At 50.3% G+C, this 25,896-nt stretch overlaps 6 protein-coding genes across 6 annotated transcripts; 4 read left to right on the plus strand and 2 right to left on the minus strand.

Moving 5' to 3' along the window:
• The first annotated feature begins 740 nt into the window (after positions 1-740).
• On the plus strand, positions 741-4,565 carry B0H64DRAFT_211430 (AEX-3 domain-containing protein). Its single transcript, XM_062799436.1, has 3 exons — positions 741-1,616; positions 1,683-3,983; positions 4,047-4,565. The coding sequence occupies exons 1-3, from the start codon at positions 929-931 to the stop codon at positions 4,508-4,510; spliced, it is 3,453 nt and encodes a 1,150-aa protein (XP_062656882.1). The 5' UTR covers positions 741-928; the 3' UTR covers positions 4,511-4,565.
• Positions 4,566-5,118: 553 nt separating this feature from the next.
• B0H64DRAFT_404157 (type 1 phosphatases regulator YPI1) lies at positions 5,119-6,209 on the minus strand. Its single transcript, XM_062804374.1, has 2 exons — positions 5,935-6,209; positions 5,119-5,862 (listed from the first exon to the last, which is right to left on the minus strand). The coding sequence occupies exons 1-2, from the start codon at positions 6,155-6,157 to the stop codon at positions 5,480-5,482; spliced, it is 606 nt and encodes a 201-aa protein (XP_062656883.1). The 5' UTR covers positions 6,158-6,209; the 3' UTR covers positions 5,119-5,479.
• A 1,390-nt stretch (positions 6,210-7,599) lies between these two features.
• On the plus strand, positions 7,600-9,932 carry B0H64DRAFT_326894 (uncharacterized protein; the record flags this gene model as incomplete). Its single annotated transcript, XM_062800758.1, has 3 exons — positions 7,600-7,746; positions 7,966-8,266; positions 8,320-9,932. 3 exons carry the CDS (start codon positions 7,600-7,602, stop codon positions 9,930-9,932), a joined length of 2,061 nt encoding a protein of 686 aa, XP_062656884.1.
• An 8,621-nt stretch (positions 9,933-18,553) lies between these two features.
• B0H64DRAFT_211480 (uncharacterized protein) lies at positions 18,554-19,422 on the minus strand. The gene has a single exon (XM_062799437.1). The coding sequence runs from the start codon at positions 19,214-19,216 to the stop codon at positions 18,563-18,565; it is 654 nt and encodes a 217-aa protein (XP_062656885.1). The 5' UTR covers positions 19,217-19,422; the 3' UTR covers positions 18,554-18,562.
• Position 19,423: 1 nt separating this feature from the next.
• Positions 19,424-20,769, plus strand: B0H64DRAFT_211485 (soluble NSF attachment protein). The gene is made up of 4 exons (XM_062799438.1): positions 19,424-19,612; positions 19,675-19,798; positions 19,854-20,157; positions 20,215-20,769. Exons 1-4 carry the CDS (start codon positions 19,580-19,582, stop codon positions 20,627-20,629), a joined length of 876 nt encoding a protein of 291 aa, XP_062656886.1. The 5' UTR covers positions 19,424-19,579; the 3' UTR covers positions 20,630-20,769.
• Positions 20,770-21,202: 433 nt separating this feature from the next.
• B0H64DRAFT_465570 (NUC173 domain-containing protein) lies at positions 21,203-25,210 on the plus strand (the record flags this gene model as incomplete). The annotated part of the gene is made up of 3 exons (XM_062807670.1): positions 21,203-21,315; positions 21,410-25,019; positions 25,092-25,210. Coding segments are annotated over exons 1-3 (3,798 nt in total), but the record flags the coding sequence as incomplete, so codon positions are not given.
• Between the last annotated feature and the right edge of the window lie 686 nt (positions 25,211-25,896).

A 25,896-nucleotide genomic window follows, 5' to 3' on the forward strand; every position in this document is an offset into this window, starting at 1 on the left:
GTGCCTTCCCAGCCTAAGTGAGTCGAGAGGAAAAGTGGCAAGAGCCCGTGTTTTCTACTGGGTGAATGTTTTTCGAGTGTCTGGCAAAAGTGGTCTGGACTGCCCGATTCTGCGAGTCGGCCTAGCGTGTGCTGCGATCCCCTTACCACATTGGTTTGCGTGCATAAAGACGACCCAGGAACCGCTGGGGCCAGCAAGGAGGCTAAGGACGCAGGGGCTTGAGAAGGGTGCCGCACCTCCTGCAGCTCAATTACAGGGGTTACTGTTAGGCCTAAATGCAGATGCAGAACGGCAGGAATCCAAGGAACCTGGAACCAGAAAAAAAGTGAGAACCCACGACGACATCAACAGGTGCAGCACTCCGGCTCCGCCTCTCCTACAGTAGTTTGTTGTTCAACTCGTGACTGGGTCTGAACTCTTGAGAAAAAAACACCGACCTCAGCTGCGCAACCGTGGCCGCAATCTTCTAGATTCGGACCTATCCGATCGCTCATCTCTGGCCTGTTCCTGTTTCGGATCCCTACCTCGAAGCAACTCACATCAGCCCGCATCAGCCCGCATCACCTCACCTTTTGGTCACTTTTCGTCCAATATTCGTTACCGGCTAGAAAGCTCGTGTTGGTACTGTGCCGTCAAGGTTACACGTTGAGCAGGCGGGGGCCGCTGTCTCTGGCCGCCGCCGTTGAAATCGGGGGAAACGCACCGCGGTACAGTTGCATGCGTAGGTTGCACACAAACTTTGCCGTCACCGACTCCGTTGTGGTCCGACACAGGTTTCGAAACTTTGCAGACCGACAACAAAATCCTCGGCCCTCACGAAACCGAGCACCGATTCGAACCGACCGGTCACAGCAACCCGGCTGAATAGAACATTGAGGACATAGCGAGAAGGAACCAAAAACAAAGACGGCTGGAAAAGTGATGTATCATGGACAACTCTTCCGCACCGCTCGCCGACTACTTCTGGATTGCCGGGATAGAGCACGTCACCTACGATGATGGCTCGACACCCCAGCAACCCCAGCAGCTAGACGACACCATCGCCGAAGATGGCGAGGGAGAGGATACCGACAGCTCGGCAGCGACCCCGTCGCGTGCGACGGCCCGGCATTCCCGCCAGAGCTCGGCCAACCGCCTCTCCACCATGTCCAAGCTCTCCCTGTCGCCCTCCCTCTCTGGCGGCGATGGTCGAGTGCTAGAGGACATTGATGGCAACACTAGGAGCAACCGCAGCAGCGCGACCATCCGGCCTATAGCCCCGCCGAACTTCACCGGTGGGAACACGAACGGAACCACCTTTGCCGACCTGAACGGCTTTGGCGGAGGGGCGGGGATCGGATTTGACGGCTTCCCAGCCGGCTTCGACTTTGACGAGGCTCTCCTCAAGTTCGCTGCGGAGCGGGAGAACTTCCTCGACGACCTCAGCTTCACCGCCGGCGCAAAAATCCACACAAGACCCCCGATGGTTAACCCGAGAGCCGATAAGCTCAGGGCCGAGGACGCCGACGCCAGTGGGAGAAAGAGCCCTCTTAGGAGCATCGGTGGCAGCATCCGCCGCAAGATGAGTTTTAGGGATATGAGCAGCGTGAGGAAGCAGCCCATGCCCCCAAGAGCGGGTATGTAATACGCGAGATGTGACTTGGGTTTGTTGGCTATTCATGCTAATCCATAACTTTTCCCAGCCTCCGTTCGCACGGCGAAGCGCCTAAGCAACTACAACTCCGTTATACCACCTCCCGAGCCATTGAACCTAGACCCCGACATGCACCCGCTTAAGAGACGGTTCGAGCCGGTCTTGCTCGACAGGTATCCCCAACGAGACGCCTCACCAGACGAGTTGGCCAGGAGGGGCAAGTTCCCAGACTATGTGCCCATGTTCGCCTTCCCCAACGACATCCAGATTGTGTCCTCAGACGAGCGCCCTCGCACGACATGGCACGGGTTTACCATGACCTCGGACGACAACTCCAAAATATACGGAATCACCATCATTGTTTGGGCGGCGCTGAACGCGGAGGTAGCCGAAGAGGTTGAGAAGCGGTGCGAGCTGTGGCGGCAACGGCACATGAGCAACGAGGAAAGGGAGCTCGCTGCCAGTCTGGGGGGCCGCCTCGCTGCCGATCGTGCGCATCTCTCTCAGCTTCTGGCACAACTGGGTACCGTGCCCTCCGGCTCTGCGGCGAGAGACACTATCGACGAAGAAATCAGCGCCGTGGAAGAGAAAATTGCGCTCATGACAGAGATGCTGAGGCCGCTAAGGCACGGCGCGGCATCCAAGATCGACGGTCTTACGGCCGGTGAGACTGGTCTCTGGACACCACGAGCGTTCGGCATTCTTGGTAGGGACCCCGCCAAGATGGGCTTCTGGAAGGAGTGGCTCAGGGCAGTTGTCGTGCCCATGACCGACGGCGCCGTGTTGCGGATCTCGCCGAGCTCTCCCAAGGTTGGGCGTTGGCAGCCGCTGGAGCGCTACGTCATCAACCTCTGCACAGAAGCTTTCAGCCCCCTGAGTTCACTGACCCAAGTGGAGTTGGGCGTGCGGGAGTTGCGGCTGTATGCACGGAAGGAGGCGACCAACGAGATCCCGGGTTCGAGAACCATCGATATCTACGCCCTCTTCAGGTGCCTGTCGCTGGAGAACATCGTGCTTCTCCTCGAATGCGCCATGTCCGAAGCCCGCATCATCTTCCTCTCGTCTCACACCGGCATGCTGCATCTCGCGTGCCATGCCCTCGCAAACCTCCTTTATCCTCTGAAATGGGCGAGCATCTTCATTCCGGTGTTGCCCGCCCGGCTCATATCTGCCCTTGAGGCACCATGCCCCTACATTGTCGGAGTGGAGAGACGGTACGAGAGGATCGAGCTCCCCGATGATGATTATGTGTTGGTGGACCTCGACAGGGATTCCATCGATACCACGGCGCATCCGGTCAGCTTACCCCGACAGCACCGACGGAAGCTTCTCTCCTTGCTACAGGTTGCTGCTCCTCACCGCTTACGGTATGGAGTTACCGCCGGCCCCCCGCCGTATGCTGTCGAAGCCTTCCCATATGATGCGTTTTCGGCCGAGGGCGAGACAATCTTCAATCCGAGTACAGTCAAGAGTTCTCTAGGCAAATGGGTAACACAGAATTCGTCCACATTCGGCGAACCAGAACCCCCGGGCTCGAATCGTACACCTCTCTTCAACGCCTTCGCCAAAGCGAAGGTCGACCCGAGTAAGATGGAGAGGCCGACGACATCCAAGTCGAGCAAGGGCAGCCCTCCTTCGTCTGTATCTCCCGTTTCGATGCACTTCCCGCCGATGCCCACGACGCCGGTGTCGCGCAGCGACTCGGGTTTCGCCCAGACGCTTAGGGAAAAGCGATCGGGGCACTTCGACGACAAGTCTAGGCGCAGCTCGTCGTTCGGGGTGGATAGACACCACCCGTCAATGCACCGGCCAAGCCTTCCCTTCCTGAACGGACACAGCCAGAACCTATCGATATCGGCCATCTCGGTCGATTCGCAGTCGTCATTCGGAGGCTATGCGCCTTCAACGTACGCACAGTCCACGATTGCCGCGTCAACCATCATGCCCAACATGACGGTTCAGCCGGTGCGGAACACGGAGAACACCGTCTGGGTGGAAGGTCACTGCTTCAAGTGGACAGCCTCGGAGCTCAACTCAACCTGCACGATCTGCGAGGACAGGTCAGAAGGAGACGGTCTCTACAAGTGCAGCGGATGTAACTGCATCGCCCACAACCGGTGTCTCGGGTTTGTCTCCCTAGTATGTCCCGAGGCGTTCCACGCCGACCGCGTGCGTGCAGCATTCGTGCGTTGCATGGCCAGTCTCCTGTATACCTACCGCAAGCACCTCGGCCGGCCAACCAGGGAGCAAAAGTCCAACGGCCAACTGTACGCCTTCGACATGGATGCCTTCATCCGTAGCCTTCCCTATGACCAGCAAGAGTACGCCACCATGATGCGGGACACCCAAGGTACGCGCGTTTCAACCCTTCCCCTCCCTATCTAAACTACAACAACTAACTCCCCTCGCCCAGCCTTCAACGAGTTCATCCACGAGCGCGAACGGAATGCCGCCAGCGACCCATCCATCCGCCTCTTCGACGAGATCATCCTCGCCAAGAAAGCCCGCGGCCGCCCGGTCTTCTCGTCCGGCCTCTCGCGCCTCTCCACCCTGCGCGGCGGCGGCGGCTTCACGGCGCCCACGGCCGCAGCCGCCGCCGCCGCGGGGCGCGCCGCCAAGGTCCCTGGCTACCTCTCCGACACGGGCGACCACATCTGGCGCACCGCGTCCGTCCCCGTGCCGTCCGCCAAGTTCCAGGGCGACTACAGGAGCGTCGTCACCCGCGTGCCGCTGCGCCTGGACTCGGCGCTGATGAGGCAGCCCCGCGCCATTCAGGGTGTGCCCAGGCCGACGGAGCAGGGGAAGGTCAAGAAGCTGGTCAGGAAGCAGGTGGCTAGTATGCTCGGCGCGCCGGCGGGGTTCAAGGCGCCTGAGTGAGTGTGTTTGTGGTGTGGTTGGTGATGGGGTGAGGGCGGTTGGTGGTGATTGGAACGGGGTGGGTTGTTGAGGGTGGTGGAGAGTTCCGATCCACGCATCTGGCTTTGTTATTATGGCCGGCCAGCCTTGGGATGTATGTGGTTTGTTTTCTTGGCGGATGGCCGGTTCGTCCGTTCGTTCTTTTCAAACGGCCTGGAGAGCGAGCGGGCAGTGTAATATGTGTTTGTACGATAAGGCATTGTAATCTCTATTTTGGCCCTTTTCCGTCTCGGGCGGAAAGACAGCATTGGATGGGATGGGGAAGGGGCCTGGATTGGGTGGGTGGATGGATGGGAGGTCATAAACACAAAAGGATAGTTTGCTGCTTGCTGAGTATTAGCATTGATTTAGGGTTGTTTGGTTTGGGTTTTGGAAGGGGGGTGTCGAGAACAGGAGGAGACACCTACTCGCTTGTTGGTGAGGGTGGTGGATAGTAGTATATTTAGAAGCATAACTCGCATAGCACCAGCCTTGAGTTGGCGTGGGAACAAAAAAAGAACGAAAAAATACAACACAAATCATCCAAGGTCGTGGCCGGTTTCATGTAGTAACGTGTGCGTGTTGTCAATGCCTACGACGTGCATGCTAGGTCGATTCGTGGAGTATCATCTTTTGAACCCTGTCGTTCTAGACTGCCGTGTCTTGAATACCATCTTTACTACCGCCTTTTCCATAAGGACCGGCCGGTGAGTACAACAGTAATCTATGTGTAGTCCTCGGGAATGTGACTATTACTTCCAAATGCCATGGGCCACCAACTTGTCTAGGAAGAACCTAAACCGAAGCCTCTAGTACATTGCGACTACCAAGTCGCTTCACCCTGCGCTTTCCATCCATGCCATTCCCCCCCGTGTAAACGCCCCAACCCTCGGTAACCCAAACCGTTCTATACCGTACCCAGGCAATATCCATGTATTCAATAACCAGCGCTCATGCCCCTTGCGGCCCCTGCGGCCCCTGCCCGGGCGTACCCTTCCCCTTCCCCTCCCCACCATCGCCATCCCCATCCCCATCCTTGACCGGTTTATCGTACCGCGGCATCTTCTCGTACGCATTCGGACTCGGCTGGCGCTTCTGCCGCCGCTTCCCCCCACCCCGCCCCCGATGCGAGTGGGAGTGGCCGTGGTGCCCGTCGCAGTCGTGTCCGTGCCCGTGCTTGTGATCGCCGTCGCCGTTGCCGCCCCCCACTTTCTTCCCGCTCCCGCTCCCGCGCTCGGACTCGGAATCGGAATCGGAGTCGGATGAGGACGAGTCGGACGAGGAGGAATCGCTCGATTCGTCGACGCCCCGGGGGCGGTGGTAGATGCAGCAGACTGTTTTCGGTTACATGTCAGTGGCTTTGTCTTTGTGAGTGGGGGGGTACTTAGGTAGGTAGGAAGGTTTACCTTTGGATTTCTTCCTCCCCATCCCTTCATTGTCGACCACGTCTGATCGCCATTGTACCGACCTCCCCGTGGGGGCATGTGCGCCTCGCAGACGGAGGATGGCTTGTGGTTGGGTATGGGTTTGTGGTGTTGTGGATGGGGTGGTTTCGGTTTGGCTGGGGGCAGGACGTGGCTGTTGTCGCTGCTGCTGCTGCTGCCGGGATCGGGGGGCGGCTGACGACATGGTGTCCCAAGGTTGTGTGAATGCTTTGTGTTGCGAAGTGTGCGTAGTCGAGACTCGCCCAAGATTTGGGCGACTTGGTGCTTGGTCACGTCAGTTGCCCCACGTCACATGCAGCAGCGCACAGACATTGTTGTGGGGTGAAGACCCTGGCATTCTTGTCCCTGGCCCCTGACACACAGGGGACCTGCATGACAAAGCCATCAAGGCAAACGGACGTCGATTGTCAACGGCCCGGGATCTGAACGAAAGCGATGCCTCTATGATGGTACCGGATATTAGACCTATGATTGGACCGCTGTTTATTTATGAGGCAGTGACGTCTATTGGTAGCGGCTGTCTTCGAGAACATGTAGGATGGAAACAGCAAGGTGTAAGTGGGAAAGAGGGGGGAGAAGGGAAACAAGGGGAAACGCAAAGAGGAGGAAGACCCAGCAAGTCTAGAAATACCTAGGTAGATACTGTCTAATAGAGTTCCATTTGTTTCTCGATTGCCATATATCTTGAACAGTCGTCAAAAGACGTGAAATACACTGTGTTGGGGTTGTTGAGCTAGGAAAATCGGATTTCATTATACCAAGCCCATGCCCTCATAATAAGTCCTGTTTGCTCAGTTTACTGTTTTAAAAGTATGCATTTCTTATCCGGTCATCCTCCAATGACTGCCCTGTATGCAGTGTGAACATCGTGTTGGCCTGCTGCTTTCCGTGGCGTGTGTGGAGATGGGCTGTGTTTGGGCTTGTACGCTTGGATTAAGCAACTGTCAACAAGCTTGTGACCGTGAAGCTCTTCGGATGAATTCACACTGAACTGATACTTGTGTGTTTCCTCGTGATATACGAAGTGCCTGTGAATGTGTTACCAGTGCTAACCTGTGGACCACCATGACCAGTCGCCTGGTTACTCGACCAGCTTCGCACTTTCCCGCAGCCACAACCATAACCACCTCACCTACCAGCTTGCACCTTCCACCTTCCCGCCCAAGTTTGTTTTCCTTTTTCTCGGCATCGTGGCTTTCAAACACGTCGTCTCTCAAACGGCATTTGATCACATATCCGCTGTAGTTTGATGGCTTTGCGGGTGACATTAAACTAGAGGTTGGGTCTCACTGCAGGAAGCAGGCGGAAGGAAAGCAGCGTCCCGACACGCAAACAGTTAACATTTGGCCAGCACTGGGCTCCTGCTTCCATTCTGGAGAATTGAGTCGCTCTCGATCGCCCAAAGAGCAGTCACGATCCACATCCACCTCTGCAGGCAGGCTAGTGAAAGCCGGATGCGACTGCCCTCCCTCATCGACACCAACTTCCGAGTCAGCGAAACGTTCTAGCCCAACACTCCACAGTACAACACTGACACTCGGCAGTGCCCGCTGCAGCCTACCTAGGTATCTCGTCACTTTAACGGAAGTCGCTAGGGGTGAGCGGGTCCCTTCCGTTCCTGACAACATGGCTACCATTAAAGATGAGCCACAGTCGATCAAGGGAAATGGTCAATCAACTACTACCCAGGCCCTCGAGGCGGCAGAACAACAGCCAACGTCTGACGACGGTACCACGGAAATGCCTCCCAACGGCAAGCCACGATCGAACACTGTTCGGCGTGAAGCTGACCTGAGCTCGCTGCTAAACCCCGCCGAGAAAACCGAGTTGACGGCGTTGGTCACCCGAGTGACCGAGTCGATGCTTAAACATGTCGCTCTGCTCTTTGACCCCGTCCCCGGCGGCGCCAAGGCCGAGGCATCCCGCAACACCGTATGGAGCAAGCTGCCCTATCACCTTAGGGATGTGAGCCTGCATAACCCCTTGAACGAGACCCGATTGGGCCCCAAGGAGAACGTCAAACCTCCCCGCTCCAAGAAGGCGGGTCGGGCCCGAGACAAACGCGGTGCTGCTCCGAGCACCGCCGACGCTTCTAGCCAAGAGGAGAGCGACGCCACCCCACGGCTTCAGGAGCTGAAGAAGGAGGCTCTGCTGCACTTCAAGAAGTGGCAGACGGCTGTCCACCGGAGAGTTGGCGAGATCTCGGTCAAGAAAGGACCAGATTTCCAACCTAGCCCTGCGCCTGCTGGACCGAAAAAGCGTCTCCCCTCTAACAAAAGAGGCAAATCAACCGGTAGGATCCCACGACCGGGTACCCGCCCTTCAGGCTTGCTGACAACACAACAGTTCCCAAGTCTCCGGTCACCCCATCCCTCAGCTTAGAAGCCGACCCTGTGTTGACGCAGCTTTACCCGCCCACATCGACGACGCTCTCTTCTTCACCCGTGGAGAAGAGGTGCCTGTTGCTCCACGCGCTGCTCCTTCTGCTGCTCTCTATCGAGAACTATGGCGCTTATACCCGCGTCCTTCTCCAAAACATGGCCTCGGCTCTCCAGCTGCCTCTTCGTGTCCTGACCGAGGATGAGGTTAGGGTGTGCGATGCCCTGGCCCAGATCGCCAAGGGTATCCCGCCTGAGCTTCTGATGCCGAAGAAGAATGAAGATGGCAAGCCCATTAGAAGGTGGAGGGCTGGGTTGGCGGGTATCTCTGCCGGTGCTATTCCTGGGGCTGGTGGCCTCCCGACAGCGTTCGAAGCAGCACGTATCGGGTCCGTTTTTGGGATCGCCGGGATCCCAGGCCCAGCCGCAGCAGGTCTTCTTGGTATTATGGGCGAAAATAGCCTAGCTGTGGGCGCCTTGTTCGGCATATACGGCAGCAGAAATACTGGCAAGATGATGGAGCACTACCTCAAGGATGTCGGCGATTTTGCTTTCCTGCCGCTTCGCGGTTCGCCTAGCCAGTATCTAGAGATGGGCAAGGTTGACCCGGAGAGCCGTCGGCTCCGAGTTGTCCTAGGCATCAGCGGATGGACGATGAACAAGGATGACGCTGCGAGTCCCTGGCAATGTCTTGGGGAGCAGAGCGAGGTGTATGCCGTCCGCTGGGAGCTGGATGCGTTATCCAAATTGGGCGCGTCGTTCGATACGCTTGTGCGAAGCGCTGCGTGGTCCATGGCCAAGAAGGAGATCGTTGCTCGGACCAGTGAGCACCGTTCCGGGCCCTCCAACCGCTCTGCAATGATGATAGCTAACAAGCATGGGCCAGTTTTTTCCAACCTGGCCGACGGCCGGTGGCCCGCCAGCCTTCTCAAGATTAGCAAGATCATCGATAACAACTGGAACAACGGCATGGTCCGCGCCGACAAACTCGGATCCACCCTTGCCGACGTCATCATAAGCAAAGCGCAGGGTGAGCGCAGTGTTTCGCTGATCGGATACAGTTTAGGGGCCCGAGCCATCTACGCTTGTTTGATGTGTCTGACCGAGAAGCGCGCTTTCGGACTCGTTGAGAACGCCATCATGATCGGGACACCCGCGCCGTCCGATCCCATGGCGTGGTGCGCCATGAAGAGCGTGGTGTCGGGCCGACTGGTCAACGTGTACTCGGAGAACGATTACATGCTGGGATTCCTCTACAGGACCAGCAGCATCGAGTTCGGTCTCGCCGGGCTGCAGCGCGTCATCGGGGTTGACGGTGTCGAGAACGTGGATGTTACTGCTAAGGTCAGTATCCACCCGAGATACCAATACCTCGTGGGCAGTATCCTGCGGCACATCGGCTGGGAGGACACAGACACGACACGCATCACCCGGGACGAGGCCGAGATGTCGTTTTATGAGGATCGCAACCGAAAACATGAGGAGCGGCGGGACGCCGTGGAACTGGGCAAGGTGGAGGCCAAGAAAGAGAACGACCAGGGGATTATCCGGACCAGGATGCGCAAGAAGAATAAGAAATGAACTGCCTGGTGGGTCAGGCTACAGTCGCCGGGGAGGCTCGAGCAGTATGTTTTGGAGACGTCGTCTTTGGCGGGAGGAGAGGTTGGCGGCGTCATGTTATCTATTTGTATGTTATTAGCACCCGGGGTTTTAGCCTACTTGGTAGTTTGCGTTATCTGAGGAGACAAACCACATAACAATCAGCATGGTGGTACTTCTGACCCTTCCATCTGCGGCTTGATGGACGTGTCTGTCCTGTCCTTCGTAACTCCCCGTTCCCCTGCGGTTGCAGGCTGTAACTAGCCCGTGGCAACCTTCCAAACGTCGAGTACTAAATATCACTCTCCCCCCTTTACCCCTCTCCCCTCCACATCCACATTCCCCACAGCAACGCCATCTGAAGAAGGGATGGATGATATGTGGATAGAAGGCCCACTTTTTGGTGGAGTGGATTACTAAGCAGTGTCCTATGGACAAAAGGATCACGCGTGGATCCATTAGAACTTAGAAGAAACAAGCAATCTTATTAGTGTGTTTTCATAGTACCTAATAATAGGAGGTGAAGTGTATCAACCGCTCCCGACTGGAATTTTTATTTGTTTTGTTGCTGTATTGATAATATGAGATTTTGCCTGGTATAGTCCAGAGACTATTAAGTTTTTCCGCCTAGTGTTGGCAAGCAGTTTACCTACAATACCTACGACATTACATTACCGATATAACGAACCACTACCAAGTACCTATTATAAACGGCCGACGAGTATTATAGTCCGATAGTATAATCGAATAAGTGAGAGAAAGCCTGAGGGGATGTGAAGATAGATGTGCCGGAAGCTTTTGGCCTAGCTTGTTGAGATACCTAGGCTAGGAAGAGCAGGCGATAATACAAAGTACTACTTACAAAAATTTCGATCGAATTCGTAAAGACAGTCAGTATATATATTGGAACGATAAGCTAGATAGCTGGTAATAGTTTAGCCTACGATACTCCTCTGAAGAATCTGGAAATTACTCTGAGATTTTAAGAATTTGCTCTATTCTTACCTACCGGAGGCTGATCGGAAGCTATAATAATTAAAAGAAATCTTTCTATAATACCAGAAAGAAACGGTTTATAATAATTATAAAGGTACTTTTCCTAAACAATTTAGCTAGCTCCGAGCTGTTAGATAACTTTAAAATTTTTAGAGAGTTTAGTTACTAGGGGATTGAATAGTACGATATACTCTTAATAAGGAAACCCCTATATACTATACCGGGTAGGAGCAAACTACTTACCTATACTGTTACTTCTATCCTTAAGGACCTTATTACTTCCTTTTTTATAATAGAGAGTTACTATACTCCTTCCTTATAGTAATAAAGATAAGGTAGGAGTTATCTTCTTAAGGGCGAAGATTAGGCGAATATATTAGATAATTATTATCTTCTTCGTTAGAGTTATATAGTAGGCAACTTATACTATTATCATTACTAGTTTTATCCCTGGTTTTGGAATTATAAGAATATATTTAGTACCTTTATATTAGTCCGATACAACCGGCTAATAGACAAGTATCGATATTATTACTATATATCTGAGAATCCCGAGGTTGGGAGGAATTATTAGATAACTTCCATTTAACAATACTATTACAATTACTATCTAAGTTAGTCCCTAAACCATTGTTACCATTACCAATACCTCCTCCATTTCATACTTTATAATCTACTTTTTATCTACCGGTATTACTTATTAAGAAACACTATATTAATATAACATTGTAATAGCCAACCTTTTATAGTTGGAAGGGAGAATTAGCTATAGAATACTTAGAAGATATTTAAGTTAATATCGATCTATTAGATATTACTACAGAGACAGTAGAACGTATCGCCTACAGTAAATTTCGTACCGGCCTATATAGTGAAGCCAAGGATTGGTAGTATACGGAATATATTGGTAATCGGGAGGACTACAACTATATTTAAGCCGCCTTTTGAGAACGATTTCCCTATACAACTATAACAAACTCGGCAGCGGTAATACAGTAAGCTATATCCTTTAAGCGTTACAGTAGTAAACCCTTAGAAGATTACCTTAAACGAGCCGATAGACTATATTATAAAATTATATTACCGGAGATTCAGGAGGTATTAGCTAGCCGGCTGTTGAAGAGCATATATAACGGAGAGAAAGACTCAGCCCTATAAGTTAGAGTTATCGACAGATTATATACCTAAGGGAAAGTGGTTATTACCGGAGGTATAGATTGCCTAGCGTTAACCACTATATTTAAAGATATTTATAATACTATTATAGTATATACCCAGCAGTTTGGTACCGGCGATACCAATAAGGATAACAGTAACGAAGGTACTAACGATATAAAGTTACTAGAGAAAATTGTTACTACTATTACAGAGAAATTCACCAACATCGTTATATAAGTCCTAGTAAACCAAGCACTACCTTAGCCGCAACCTTTATTCCTAAATCGGAACCCTAATAATCGATAACTATATAACCCAGACTTATACAGATTACAGTAAACCCAGCCTAGAGCATTAAGTAGTACCGGTTTCCAACAATAACCAAATAGATAACTCTAGTACTACAATTAGTATAGCCTAGACAAATGTAAATACCTAATATAGAGATATCCTTACTAGAATACTATAGATCCAAATGTAAAATATAGTAATATATATAGATACTAGGCTAGATAGGAAGCTATAAGGAATATATAGATATAATAGACCCAACTCTAACAGAACTAGCAGTAAGGTAATCCTCAGATCTTAAATTTAATATCGATATCCTTTACTAATTTCATCAGTACCTTTAGTCTATATAATATAAGGGTATACTAGGTAGAGTTTACCTAGATAGAACGGAAGATTAAGGCTATTAAGAATAACAATACAATATACTCAATTATAGCTATTAGAAAGCTAGAGCCGAAGCCAATAATAACACCAACCACCACCAAACCAAAGGACAAAGTTCACAAACCAGTCAAGCCGAAAAAGGTCTACATCAACGAAGACTCTATTAGCAGATATCTGCATAATGATACAGACTACCCAGCTCCCAGCGAAGGGGATAACCCGGTTATACCAAGTATATTACCTCCGATTATAGAGATACCGGAAGTAGCTAATATAATTCTATATCCAGAATAGATCCCAACTTACTAGAACCTACCGGAGGCAGCCTTATTAGACAATACTAATAGGGGTAACTCTCTAAACTAAGAACAGGACAGTAATAAGTTAAACAACAGGAATATATACCGGTCTATACCAACTGGCCCAACAGCTATCGATTACTAGATAGTTGATTAAGTTATTAATAAGTTTAATAAGAAACTAAGAGAGGTAATATAGTTAGTACTACTACCTATAATACCGGTACCCTCTAATTACAATACCTCAGATAGTTAGGAAGCGACTATACCGGATAGTAATATAACTCGTTCTAAATTATATATCGTTAGTCTAGCTAGGTTAGGTTAGAACCCCTTTAATATTAGAGATACCTTAACCGGGGTCTACCTTAATATCGGTTTACTTTAATTATTGGATACTACTCCCAAACTCCGAACCGAATTATCAAAGCTGGTTACCGCTAAGGCCTATAGTAACAGGAAGAAGATAGCAGCATCGTTAACGGTAATACCCCCAATCCTAATACTTAAAAGTTTAAGCTTCTTACCCTACTCTACTTACAGAATTAACCAGTATAGTAATATATTTATCATTTAGGATCGGGGAATTGGCCGAGATAAAGTCGGCACTATCTTATCATACTATATTAAAGGTTATATTTAGAGTATATTGTTAAACTACTTTATAATTGATAGCAGAGCAACCCTAGAGTATATATTACTATAGTTTTATAAGGAGATAAAGGTAGTACTATCTAACCTCGAAATTCTATAGGAGGTTATATTAGCCAATAATTCTGTTAATACTCTTACCAAATATATCGTTATTAACCTAGTTATAGGTAGTATTAGTACTGGAATAGTTGCCTTTATTTATAGCAACAGCAGTTTTAACGTTATATTATCCAACTTATAGCTTATAAGAGTCAGGGCTATTCAGGATTGGGGAACCTAATCCATTACAGTTTATACTTAAGATAGATTACCGGAGACGATTCTATTTACTATTATCCAGGAAGTGGATTACAATCGTATTGTTAGTATAGAACCGACAGTTCCTCTTCCAGTAATAGAGGATCAGATAAGGGAAGTCCTAGCAACCTTCTAGTTAACTTCAATATATAAGCGTTTAACAGCTTTAGGAAAAGTACTAGCCCAATCTTAACGGACTTACAAGATTAGGTATATAAGGATCCCAGAGCCGATTATACCAATATCTCTATTATAAGATTAAGTATATTATACTATTACCATCCCTATTTAGACTATAGTAGGATTAGCAATAAAACCAATTACTATTACCTTAACTACTGTAATGTAAAACCTCAGCGATATTTAGATACTATATCAAAAGTTTTCTAGACTATATATACTATACCTAAACCCATTACTATTATCAATACTACCAGATAGGAGGAGCTACATTCCTTACAATACTAGCAAACTATAGGGATATAGAATAGATGGGGAGGGGCAGTAAGGGTAGCTAAAGATAGATATACCGGAGTAGAAGTACCGGATAGGTAGGAAGGCTATAGGTATTAGAAAGTAGGTGAAGATAGGGTATAACTGCTATTTGGTAGGAAAACCGAAACTTAAAGAGGTTAGCCTATAAATCCGAATTTCCCACCAAAACTCGAAATGGCCGGCATAGCTATAGGATACCTAGGAAACTTAGCTTACAATACTAGACCGATAGTATAGGAAATTGCTCTAGATATTTAGGAAGTTTCTCTAGTTGAAATAACAGGGTAAGAACGGGTAATGTAATACCCCTAGTAGTATTATTAAGAATTATACTAGATATTCCCTAGTAAACTACCAGAAATATTATAATAATATTAGGACAAGCTCCAAGCTATAAGTAAGAGGTACTATCCAGGCTAGTAGATACCGTTTTAGTAGGGAAATCGAAATACTAAGGGGGACCCCTTTAAGATACAGCAATCCCTGCTAAATCTACAAATAGTACCAGATTCCTAGAGTACAGTCAACTCTTAGTTCGAAACTTCTAATATTACTATCAGGCTACTTACCGATACTTAGGAGAAGATTAACTTAGCTAAACGATTATATTTTATATAGTATAAAGTCTTTTCTTATATATTGGATAATCTACTGCCTACTAATATAATTGAATATCCTATTATTACTAAGCCTAATATGAACCTAGATATTAGGAAGCTATTTAGATATATACCGGGTTACCGGAAATTTAGCGAGAGGGTTTTTACCAAAATGGAATTAGCCGGTATTATCTTATAAGGCGAAAGTCTATATAGAGTATGGACTATCTTTATCGATAAGCCTAGAGAGTTAGCTAAACTACCGGGGGACCGAGTATATCGAGTTATCTATGATTTTCGCCTAGTTAATAACAATACTATTAAATCAGCTTATCTATACTATAACATAGAGGTGGACTTAAATAACTTATATCTAAGTAAACCGATATATTACTCTAAGCTAGATACTAAGAATAGGTACTAGGTAGTTCCGATTAGATCTAGAGATAAATGGTTAACCGGATTTATTTCACTATCTAGCTGGTTCTATTATAGATATATAGCTTAGGGCCTGAAATACGTACCAATAACATACGCAAGATTTGGAGATATAGTATTTGGGGTATTCCCAGAACAACCGATACTACTAGAGGGATATCCAATATATAGCCGTGTAAGTAATAAAATAGGAGAGTAGTAGGTTATATAGGAACCTCCTAGACTATTACAGACAATATTGCCAGTACTTCTATCTATCTTAGGATACTATTAGGCTACCGGGAATTCATTTATTATTTATATAGATAACTATATTATATCGGGATATAATTTCTAGATATATTTAGTATTCCTTTACAAAGTTTACTTTCCTTAGATAGTATTTAGCCCAATCCTATTAGCACTAGATAAGATATAATTGTTTATAGATAAACTAGAGGTAGTAGGATTTCACCTAATAGATAGGAAAATTATTCCAGCAGTAAAGTATATTACAAAGTTCGAGAGATAGTAACATTAGTAGGTACAATTACTACCGGGGTTATAGGATAAGGTATAATAGTTAGTGTTTTTAATACCATTTTTAAGACGGTACATTCTAGGCAGGGCCAACTTAGTTTATAAACTGAAGATAGCTTTCTTCTATAAGGCCGGGAAAGTTATACTAACTGGGAAAAAGTTAACTATTACCGAATAGGTCGCTCACCCGTTACTACAATAGACTATAGAGTATGACGAAGCGGTAGTGAAGATCTATAACTCTATTTAGTAAAATGCTATTTATAGAACTGACCCGGCTAAAGTATTTTATATTATATACAATGCTAGTGTTACTAGGTTAGGAGCTGTAATGTTCCAACTAGGTAATGCCGAAGACCCGACTCTACTAGACAAATACCGGGAGAAACGATATTTTAAGATAATTAATATTAATATGTTTATATTATTTACACTCTAGGATAGGGAGCTTCGATATACTATTCTGGAAAAGGAGATATTAGCTATAGTATAAGTACTAAAGGAAACCTAATAGATTATATAGGTATTAGACTTCCCAGTTTATATTTATAGCAACTACCTTTTAGTAGTATAATCGATAATAAACCTAGGTAAGGTTTACTCTAAGGTAGTATAATAGATTAATATAATTACCGAGTTTAATATTATCTTTTATTACTAGCCAAATACTAATAAGGTAATCGGTATTATAGATAGTATATTAAGATTGTATAACAACCTCTAGGATAGATTAAGCTATAAGGTTGGGTAGAGGAAAGATATATCCTAGAGCTTGGAGTCTATTATAACTTTAGACTATAATACCCCGATTACTGATATATCTTTAGAAGGGGGTTTACCCTTAGTAGGGATGATTGCTTCGGTAAAACCGAAAATATAGTATATATATAATCTCGATTGGTATAGGGACATTACGATATAGCTGATTAGAGGTAATAAGGAGATTCAGTATCTGCTGAAGGCCTAGTAACAACTAGTAAAGAGGAGGGCCTTAAACTACTAACTGGACAGTATTATATTGTTATAGGTAGAGAATAACGATAGCTTAGCTTTATATATTAACCCTAATCGGAGGGCAGAGATTATAGTCTGGGTATATAACTACTATAGCTATTATATAGAGGTAACTATATTGTAATATCTGTAAGGGCGGTTCTAGTAGCCTAACCGGGTAAGCAATGTCGATAAATACTGTAAGGTATATAAGGTATATTAATAAGTTAGCCTATAACTAAAATATAGAACCCTATAGTATTTGGTAGTCTTTTAGTCTATAGTTCTCTTTAGTATAGACTTTATCGGCCTAATTACCCCGGTTAGAGTAGGAGAGAAGAAGTATATACTGATTAGTATTAACTACTTTACTAGATTCATCTTTACTATATTCCTAATAGAGGCAACAGCATATTCAATAGCCTATACCTTTATATACCAATAGTCGCCAGTCATTAGATAGCTATAGTAAACATATACTAACAATAGTTCTCATTTTAAGAATACGGTATTCAATATAATCTTTATTTAATATAGTACCGAGATAACCTATATACCGATAATATACCTATAAAGTGTTGGACTGGCTAAATGGTATATACGGTTAGTAAAGGCTTAGTTTATAAAGTAGACCGGTACTAAGGTTGGAAAAGACCTATAGTAGTAGCCAACAGTCTTACTATATATTACAGTAGATATTAATATACAGTGGTTTCGATTATTAGGAACCTTACCGGTATCGGTATTCCTAGGATTTAACCCGGTATATATACCCGCTCCGGATAATATTATAGGATTAGGTATAAAGCCCGCTACTTTTAACGATAGTTTAGCGGTATATAACTATATTATAGCTTATATCGATATATACAACGATATATAGTATAATATAGGATCCAGGCTCGCTAATAGGGCAGACCGTTACCTAGATACTAAACTAATTCGGTAATTTAAAGTTAGATTATAGGTATAGGAAGTAAGAGATAAGGAGGGTACAGACAAATCTAAGTTTCATCTACAGTAGGCTAGACTATATCGTATTATACGTTATAAATCACCCTATATATATATCGTTTAATCTGTCAACCGACCAGGGAAAATGAGGAAAGTCTATATAGATCATCTCAAGGGATATTGCGGGTATAAAGATTGGATGGAGTACGGGGTATATATAGGATAGAAGGACGATGAGATCATTACAGGCAGGGGATTGGAGGAGCTGAGTACGTATAGTTGGGAGGAGGAGTTAACGGGAAAGGACTTTGACTTAAGTGGGCATTGATAGAGGATAGTATTATTACGATTTTGTAGCTATTGGTATTGTACGATGGGGGCATCGATTATATTGACCGGGGGATTGAAGAAGGGATGGATGATATATGGACAGAAGGCCCACTTTTTAGTGGAGTGGATTACTAAGCAGTGTCCTATGGATAAAAGGATTACGCGTGGATCCATTAGAACTTAGAAGAAACAAGCAATCTTATCAGTGTGTTTTCACATCCCCCTTCCTGCTCCGTACAACGAAATACCTCCCCACCCTCTCCCCCGCACCCCCGAGCACATCCCAATCCTCCACCCCTTCTATCCCCCCACCACCCGCATCATCCTCCTTCTTCTCGTGCGCGGCGGCGGCGGCGCCCCGCCTCCGCCTCGGCCGCCGGCACCGCCCGTGCGTCTCCTCCGCCTCCAGCGCCGCCCGCACCGTCGCCACCCCGACCGTCGCCTCGCGCTGCCCTGCTACCGTCTCGTCGCGGATTGCGGCGAGGGGTTCCACGCCGTCGGTGTTGACCTGTTGCATGTCGCGCACGAAGTGTAGTTGGGCGTGGAGGGTGGCGAGCATGTGGCTGGTTTCGGTGGGGGTGGTGGGTTGGGGGAGGGCGGAGAGGCGGAGGAGGTGGGTGAGTTGCGGGGGGGTTATTTGGGGGGGTTGTGAAGGGGTGGTGGTTGTGGTGCTGGAGGGGGATGATGGTGGGAGGAGGGCGCGGATTGACCAGGTTGGTTTGGAGAGCAGCGCGTGAGGGTCGTGTTGTTGCGGTTGTGGTCCGGTGGGTGGTGCGGTTGAGGATTTGCGGGTCTGGATTTGGCTGAGACGGAGTCCCCCGGTGAGACGGGAGAGGGGGAGGCGCGGGCTGGCCATCTTGTTGGCCTAGTCGGGTTGTTGGGCGTGGTTTGAGGCTGGGATGAGACGAGCTGAATGAAGCTGGGGTTGGTGTTGGTGTTGAATTGGAAATATTTATTTTTGGCTTGATCAATTTGCACAGGCTAACCTGTTTAGCAAACGCTAGAACCCAAAGGGGGAATGCTTGGACTCGTAACAGCTGGCGTCATAGCTTCCGCTGCAGACATGAGACTGTGTTGGCCCACTGCCCCGCCTTACCAAAGCCCCCAACCAGCCCGCTGAGCCCGGTATAAGACTGCAACGCGACACTACCCGATCATAGCCTCGCTCTCGATTCGTGTCCATTCTGAAACCGCACCCGAATACCATCGAAATAACACCATGGCTCTCGACCCGCGCGCACTTGAGGATAAGGTGCGCTTACTCTCCAGCCCCGCCACACCCCTCCGAACCGCTGCTAACGATCAGGTACACAGGCGAAGAAGGCCCTCCAGGGCGCTTCCGGAGGGTTCAGCTTCTTCAGCAACAAAGAAGACAAATACCAAAATGCCGCCGATTTTTACATCCAGGCAGCCAACGCCTACCGGTTGGAGCGGATGAGTACGCCGCTTGCGCCCAGCCAGTCCCCTGCCCGGCACGCGCTGACCCCAGATAGACAAAGAGGCAGGACAGTGTTTTGAGGCGGCGGCGGGTATTCACAAGGACAAGCTGAACGAGCCGGACGATGCGGCGAACCAAATGGTGGACGCATTCAAGGTCTACCGGAAAGAATACCCCCAGGACGCCATCCGCTGCATCCAGGTGGCCATCCAGCGATACCAGGCGAAGGGCAACTTCCGGCGCGCGGCATCGCATTTGGAGAATGCGGCCGAGCTGCTCGACGAGGTCGGTGACCGCAAGGGCGCCATGCCGCTCTATACCGACGCGGCGCGCTTTTACGAAGAGGACGGGGCAAAGGCGTGAGTAGTCATGCACCGGTTCGGTCCCATGTTTCGTTGCTAACGCGATTGGGATAGTCTGGCGAACAAGAACTGGCTCAAGGTGGCCGACATGGCGGGGCTCGAGGGTGATTACTTCAAGGCCGTGGAAAATTACGAGAAGGTGGCCGACTCGTCGCTGGACAACCACCTGATGAAATACTCGGTCAAGGACTACTGGATGAAGGCGGGGATCTGCATCCTGGCGACCAAGGATCTCGTCAGCGCTCGCCGTAACCTGGATAGGTACAGAGAGAAGGACCCGTCGTTTGCGAGCCAGCGGGAGTACCAGCTGCTCTCGGATCTAGTCGACGCTATCGACGCTGGGGACCAGGAGGTGTTCACCGACAAGCTGTACCATTACAACCAGATGAGCCCACTGGACAAGTGGAAGACGGAGATCCTGCTCAGGATCAAGAACCAGATCGAGGATGCGGACAACGAATTTGCTTGAAATACCACCTGGATGGTTTTGGCGTTTGGGGTTAGAGAGCATAATTGATGGGCAGATTCGACGATTGTGGGATAGAGGAAGTACCTAACTCGGCCAATGGACCATATCAAGGCCTGAGCCAACAGCCGTCCCAACCAACACCGTGCCAGCCGCCGCCCCGCAAGTGTACCGTCTTCTCGTATACTATTTGAAGCCCCCAGTTGATGAACGACTAGTTTGTAATAGCCTAGCGTGCCTAGGAAGCCTCCTCTGTTTAACACAGGTCCTAGAAGGGGTTTGGTCACTGTATGCAGATAAAGTGACTGGAGAGCCATTGGCGAAACTTAACGAGTAAAATGTGGAATAAAGTGTGCATTACTAAAAATAAAACATCAACACTCGCATGTACTTCCCTCTTCATGGATGAACAGGTTTGTTCGTTAAACTTTGAACTCACCTCAGCTAACCCTGAACTTCAACTGCCCGCCGCCAACCCTTATCGGACCCTGCAGCAAGGTGGGGTTGGCCCCGATAAGCGATAATACCCAACTTTTTGATTCTTGCTCTTGAAATTTCTCGATTTCCAGACCGAGAGGTGCTTCGTCTTGCACACCGGACCTCAGATACAGACTGCCAAGATGGCTTCTCCTTCATTGAAAGAGAAGCTGGACAAAATCCGGTCTCCAAATCTGCAGAGCCAAAAGCAGGTGGGTTTATGTTTCTATTTGTCTCTTCAATTATTTTCCTTCTTCCCTTCTTCCCCTTCCCGATCCCCGAGCGCTGACTTATCGCATTATATAGACCGCCAGTATTCTCGAGGGTGTCGAGTCTGCCCTCAAGGAACGCAACACCGAGCCCACCCCTACCGCCTATTTTGCCGCACTCCTCAGCCTCCTCGACAACAAGACACTCGCACACCCCGTCGTCTATCTCCTCGATGTCATCACACCTTTCGCACCCGAACCCCTCCTACGTGCCAAGTTCACCCAGATCCTCACCCTACTTGCGCCAGTATTGTCCCAGCCCGACGCCGATGCGCCCCTGATTAGATCGTCAATTGGTTGCCTGGAGGGCTTGTTGCTGGCCCAGGATGCGGCAGCATGGGAGATGAGCGCTGCCGTGATCGGCCCCCGCCGTGCGGTAGGCGGCCTGTTGAGTTTTTCCCTCGACCCCCGCCCGAAGGTGCGCAAGAGGGCGCAGGAAGCCCTGAGGAATATCCTCAAGAGCCCCCCGCCGAGCCCCTCCCTCGACCACCCCGCCGCCGCCATGTGCGCCGAGACCGCCATCATGAGCCTGAACGCAGTGGCAGAGAAGGCCGCCCAGCTGAGGAAGGAGAAGAAGGGCTCCGAGGCCGTGCACGACCCGGAGCTGATCCACGCGCTGCAGCTGGTCAAGACCGTTGCGTCGGCCAGCGGCGGATGGCCGAGCAAGAAGATTGAGTCGCTTTGCGAGCTTCTCCTTGGCATTGCCCGGTCCGGAAACGAGCACATGAGCATGTCGGTGTTCGATATTTTCGAGATGATTTTTGAGGGCATGGCAGACGACGTTGCTTCGGCCAAGCTGCCGAGGCTACTCGAGATCATCAAGGAGCTGCGCCCGGCTCCCAACGATACCCAACTACTTCCCCCTTGGATCGCGATCGTATCCAGAGCCTACGATGTTTCGGCACAGATTTCGCCTGAGGAGACGTTCCAGGAACTTCTAGAGCCGTTTAACATGGCGGCGGGGTATCTCGAGTCCGAGGTCAAGAACATCCGGATCTCGGCCTCGGAGTGCTTGGTGTCGTTTATGGCGAACTGTGTCCCGAGACAGGTGTTGGTGGACCCATCAATATACGACGAGAAGGTCATTCAACAACTGGTGAACACGGTGGAGGGCCTTCTCACTGTGAAGTACCAAGCAGCGTGGCTCGAGACTTTCAACGTCATCGGTGCCATGTTTGACGCCCTGCGCTGGAGAGCGGCACCCTATCTCCTTGCCATAACGAAGAGCATCGGCGAGATGCGCGGCAACGATTCGTTTGCCGGAAAACAGGAGGCCGACGAAGTGCTTGGGAAGGCAATTCGAGCCATGGGCCCGGAGGCGGTTTTGGGAGTGTTGCCCCTAAACTTGACCAAGCCGGCGAGAGGCCAGCCGGGGAGGGCGTGGATGCTGCCACTCTTGCGCGACTACACGTCAAATACCAACCTCGCCTACTTCAAGACCGAATTTGTACCGTTGAGCGCGGCCATGTTCCAACGTGTGCTAGACCACGGTGACGCTGCGAAGACGATGGAGATAAAGATCTTCGAGACAGTTGTGCAACAAATTTGGTCCATTCTCCCGGGATTCTGCGATTTGCCGCTGGACCTCGTGGAGGCGTTCGACAAGGAGTTTGCCGAGATGTTGACAAGTCTGCTCTATGAACAAGTCGAGCTGCGTCTGGATGTCTGCCGTGCCCTCAAGGCGCTCGTGGAGTCTAACCAGGCTGTTGTTGCCTTGGAGACGGAGGAAGAAGACCCTGTCCTGCACAGCAGGGTCACCAAGGAGGCGGCGCAGAAGAACCTTGAGTACCTCGGGACTGCATTCTCTGCCGACTTCCTTGCGGTTCTCTTCAACGTTTACAGCACGACCCTGCCCCAGAAGCGGGGCCCGGTTCTGCAAACCATCAATGCCTACCTCAGCGTCATCCCGCCGGCGCGGCTCATGGAGACGTTCGACCTCGTGTGCGAGAAGCTGGCTGCGGCTCTCCAAGAACCTGTCGAGAAGCCCAAGAACCAGCAGGGCGGCGAACAGGTGCCTTCTACCGCCCACACGCTGATGGACCTTGTCGTCACCATGTCCATCTATCTACCAAGGGAGAGCTTTGAGGCTCTATTCAGGATCGCGTCACTCGTGGTCTTCAAGGACGACGACCCGCAACTTCAGAAGAAAGCCTACAAGATGATTCCGCGGCTAGCAGATTCGGAGATTGGCAAGGCTGCTCTTGAGCAAAGGCACCCCGAGCTCCAGAGCCTCATCCTGTCGAGTGCCGAGAAGGTGTCTGCGCCCGCCAGGCGAGAGCGTCTTGCCGCGATTACGGCGCTGATCCCCTTCATCCCTCACACGTCACTCCACTTCATTCCCGCTGTCCTCTCCGAAGTCGTCATCAGCTGCAAGGAGAACAATGAGAAGGCTCGGACAACGGCCTTCGACCTTCTTGTTCTAATGGGCCAAACCATGGTTGCCGCGGACGGAGCACTAATCGACAACAGCAAGGTACCGAACATGCCTAAGGATGCGCCGACGGCCAAAGCCTCGGTCGAGGAGTACTTCACCATGGTCAGTGCCGGTCTCGCAGGCAGCACGCCCCACATGATCTCAGCATCCATCACCGCCATCACCCGCGTCCTCTACGAGTTCCGGGAGCTGCTGAGCAAAGAGACCATGTCAGACTTGGTGCAGACAATGGACCTCTTCCTCACCTCCAACAATCGCGAGATCGTCAAGAGCGTACTGGGCTTCGTCAAGGTGTGCGTCATCAGCCTGCCGGCCGAGCTCATGCTCCCGCGCCTCCCGACCCTGATTCCCAACGTCATGGTCTGGAGCCACGAGCACAAGGGCCACTTCCGCTCCAAAGTTAAGCACATCCTCGAGCGCATGGTCCGCCGCTTCGGTGTGGACACGGTCAACAAGCACTGCCCGGAGGCCGACCGCAAACTCATCACCAACATCCGCAAGACCAAGGAGCGCAGCAAGCGCAAGAAGGAAGCGGCCAAGGAGGGTGGCGGCGGCGGCGACGACTCGGACGGCGAGGGCAGGCGCAAGAGCCGGTTCGAGAACGAGTACGACCAAGCCCTATACAGCAGTGAGGACGAGGACGGCGGCGGCAACGAGTCGGACCAGTCGGACGACTCGGACGCCGAGATGACGGGCCGCCACCGGCAGAACCGTGGCCGCGGCGGCGCCGCCCACAAGGGCGCCAACGCCTACATCCTCGAGGACGAGGCCGAGCCGCTCGACCTGCTCGACCGCAACGCCCTCGCCAACATCTCCACCACCAAGCCCGGCCGCCTGCGCAAAGACGGCACGGGGAAGCGCATGAAGGCCAAGACCGACGTCGACGGGAAGCTGATCCTCGGTGGGGACGAGGACGCCGGTGGTGCGATGGATATCGACGCGCCTGCTGGTGCGGCCGGTGGTGTTGCTGGTGAGGAGGAGAGCGGGGTCGGTGCCTACGTGGCTGCGCTACGGGGCAAGGATGCGCCGCGTCGCGGGCAGCGCGGGAAGCTCAAGTGGAGCCGCGGGCGGAAGGGTGGGGATGATGATGATGAGAGCGATGATGGTGGTGGGATGGATGTCGATGAGGGTGCTGCGGCGAAGGCGTTCAGGGATAACAAGCGTGGGGGTGACCGTAGGGGAGGTAGCGGTGGAGGAAGGGGGAGAGGCGGCGGTGGTGGTGGTGGTGGGTTTGGTGGGTTTGGGAGGGGGAGAGGTGGTGGTGGTGGCGGTGGAGGGAGGGGAGGCGGACGCGGTGGAAAGGGGGGGATTGCGGCTGCTTCCGGGCGGAGGGGCTTGGGGCAGGAACGGCAGAGGGGGTCTGCTACGCATGGGAGTCGGGTTAATAAGGGCGGTAACAGGCGGTCATGAGTCGGGAGGTTTTGTTTGTTACCTAACCTTGTGTTCTATCTTTCTTTCGGTGTTGAGGTCGGCTAAAACGGTTCTGAGTTAGGGCTGAAAATTGTTTAGTTGTGTTCCTACTGTAAGTTTGCGCATGAGTGAGAGGGAAGTTCGATGTTGTTTGCTTTACCCCTTAGATAAGCGGGAACTAAACGGCACCGAGCTATTCTTTACTTGTAGGCACGAGCTCCCCGAAGGCCAGGCTTCCCACACGGGAGGCAGCGGGAGCGTCAACCCCAGGGAGGTCGAGCTCGGAAACGTCGTGTAGGAGCCCTTCGTTAAGCACATTGTTTCCCGCGCCGCTCAGTATGGTTCGGTCGGACTGGGAGACTAGGGGTCTCGGACGTAAAATGCAGCCAAGTGTCAGACCTGAATTGAGGAGATAGTGGCTTCCCAGCCTTCCCTCAGCATCCAGCAGTGGCCGTTTCTGCCCCCAACAGCCCCGGTGTACGGAACAACGGTTTTGGATTCCAGGCAAGGGGTCCTTTCCATCCCAACCACCGTACCAAATCACCGCAAAGGCGACAACTCAGGTCCGAAATTCGGTCCTACACGGTCAGGGTAAAGAGGGCGAGACCCGATCCAACGGCCGCAATATTGAGGTTAAACAATACTATAGCAATGCAAGGCGATATGCCGAGACTTCCGAA

The sequence above is a fragment of the Chaetomium fimeti genome, assembly GCF_033439085.1.
Source record: "Chaetomium fimeti strain CBS 168.71 chromosome Unknown B0H64scaffold_6, whole genome shotgun sequence".
NCBI classification, from domain to species: Eukaryota; Fungi; Ascomycota; class Sordariomycetes; order Sordariales; family Chaetomiaceae; genus Chaetomium; species Chaetomium fimeti.

Excerpts from the sequence above, each read along its gene's own strand:
- B0H64DRAFT_211430 (XM_062799436.1), top strand. The coding sequence starts at position 929 with ATGGACAACTCTTCCGCACCGCTCGCCGACTACTTCTGGATTGCCGGG. Across the intron at positions 1,617-1,682 it reads GCCCATGCCCCCAAGAGCGG|CCTCCGTTCGCACGGCGAAG; the intron begins GTATGTAATACG and ends AACTTTTCCCAG. Across the intron at positions 3,984-4,046 it reads CATGATGCGGGACACCCAAG|CCTTCAACGAGTTCATCCAC; the intron begins GTACGCGCGTTT and ends CCCCTCGCCCAG.
- B0H64DRAFT_404157 (XM_062804374.1), bottom strand. The coding sequence starts at position 6,157 with ATGTCGTCAGCCGCCCCCCGATCCCGGCAGCAGCAGCAGCAGCGACAA. Across the intron at positions 5,863-5,934 it reads GGGGAGGAAGAAATCCAAAG|TCTGCTGCATCTACCACCGC; the intron begins GTAAACCTTCCT and ends AACCGAAAACAG.
- B0H64DRAFT_211485 (XM_062799438.1), top strand. The coding sequence starts at position 19,580 with ATGGCTCTCGACCCGCGCGCACTTGAGGATAAG. Across the intron at positions 19,799-19,853 it reads CTACCGGTTGGAGCGGATGA|ACAAAGAGGCAGGACAGTGT; the intron begins GTACGCCGCTTG and ends GACCCCAGATAG. Across the intron at positions 20,158-20,214 it reads GAAGAGGACGGGGCAAAGGC|TCTGGCGAACAAGAACTGGC; the intron begins GTGAGTAGTCAT and ends CGATTGGGATAG.
- B0H64DRAFT_211480 (XM_062799437.1), bottom strand. The coding sequence starts at position 19,216 with ATGGCCAGCCCGCGCCTCCCCCTCTCCCGTCTCACCGGGGGACTCCGT.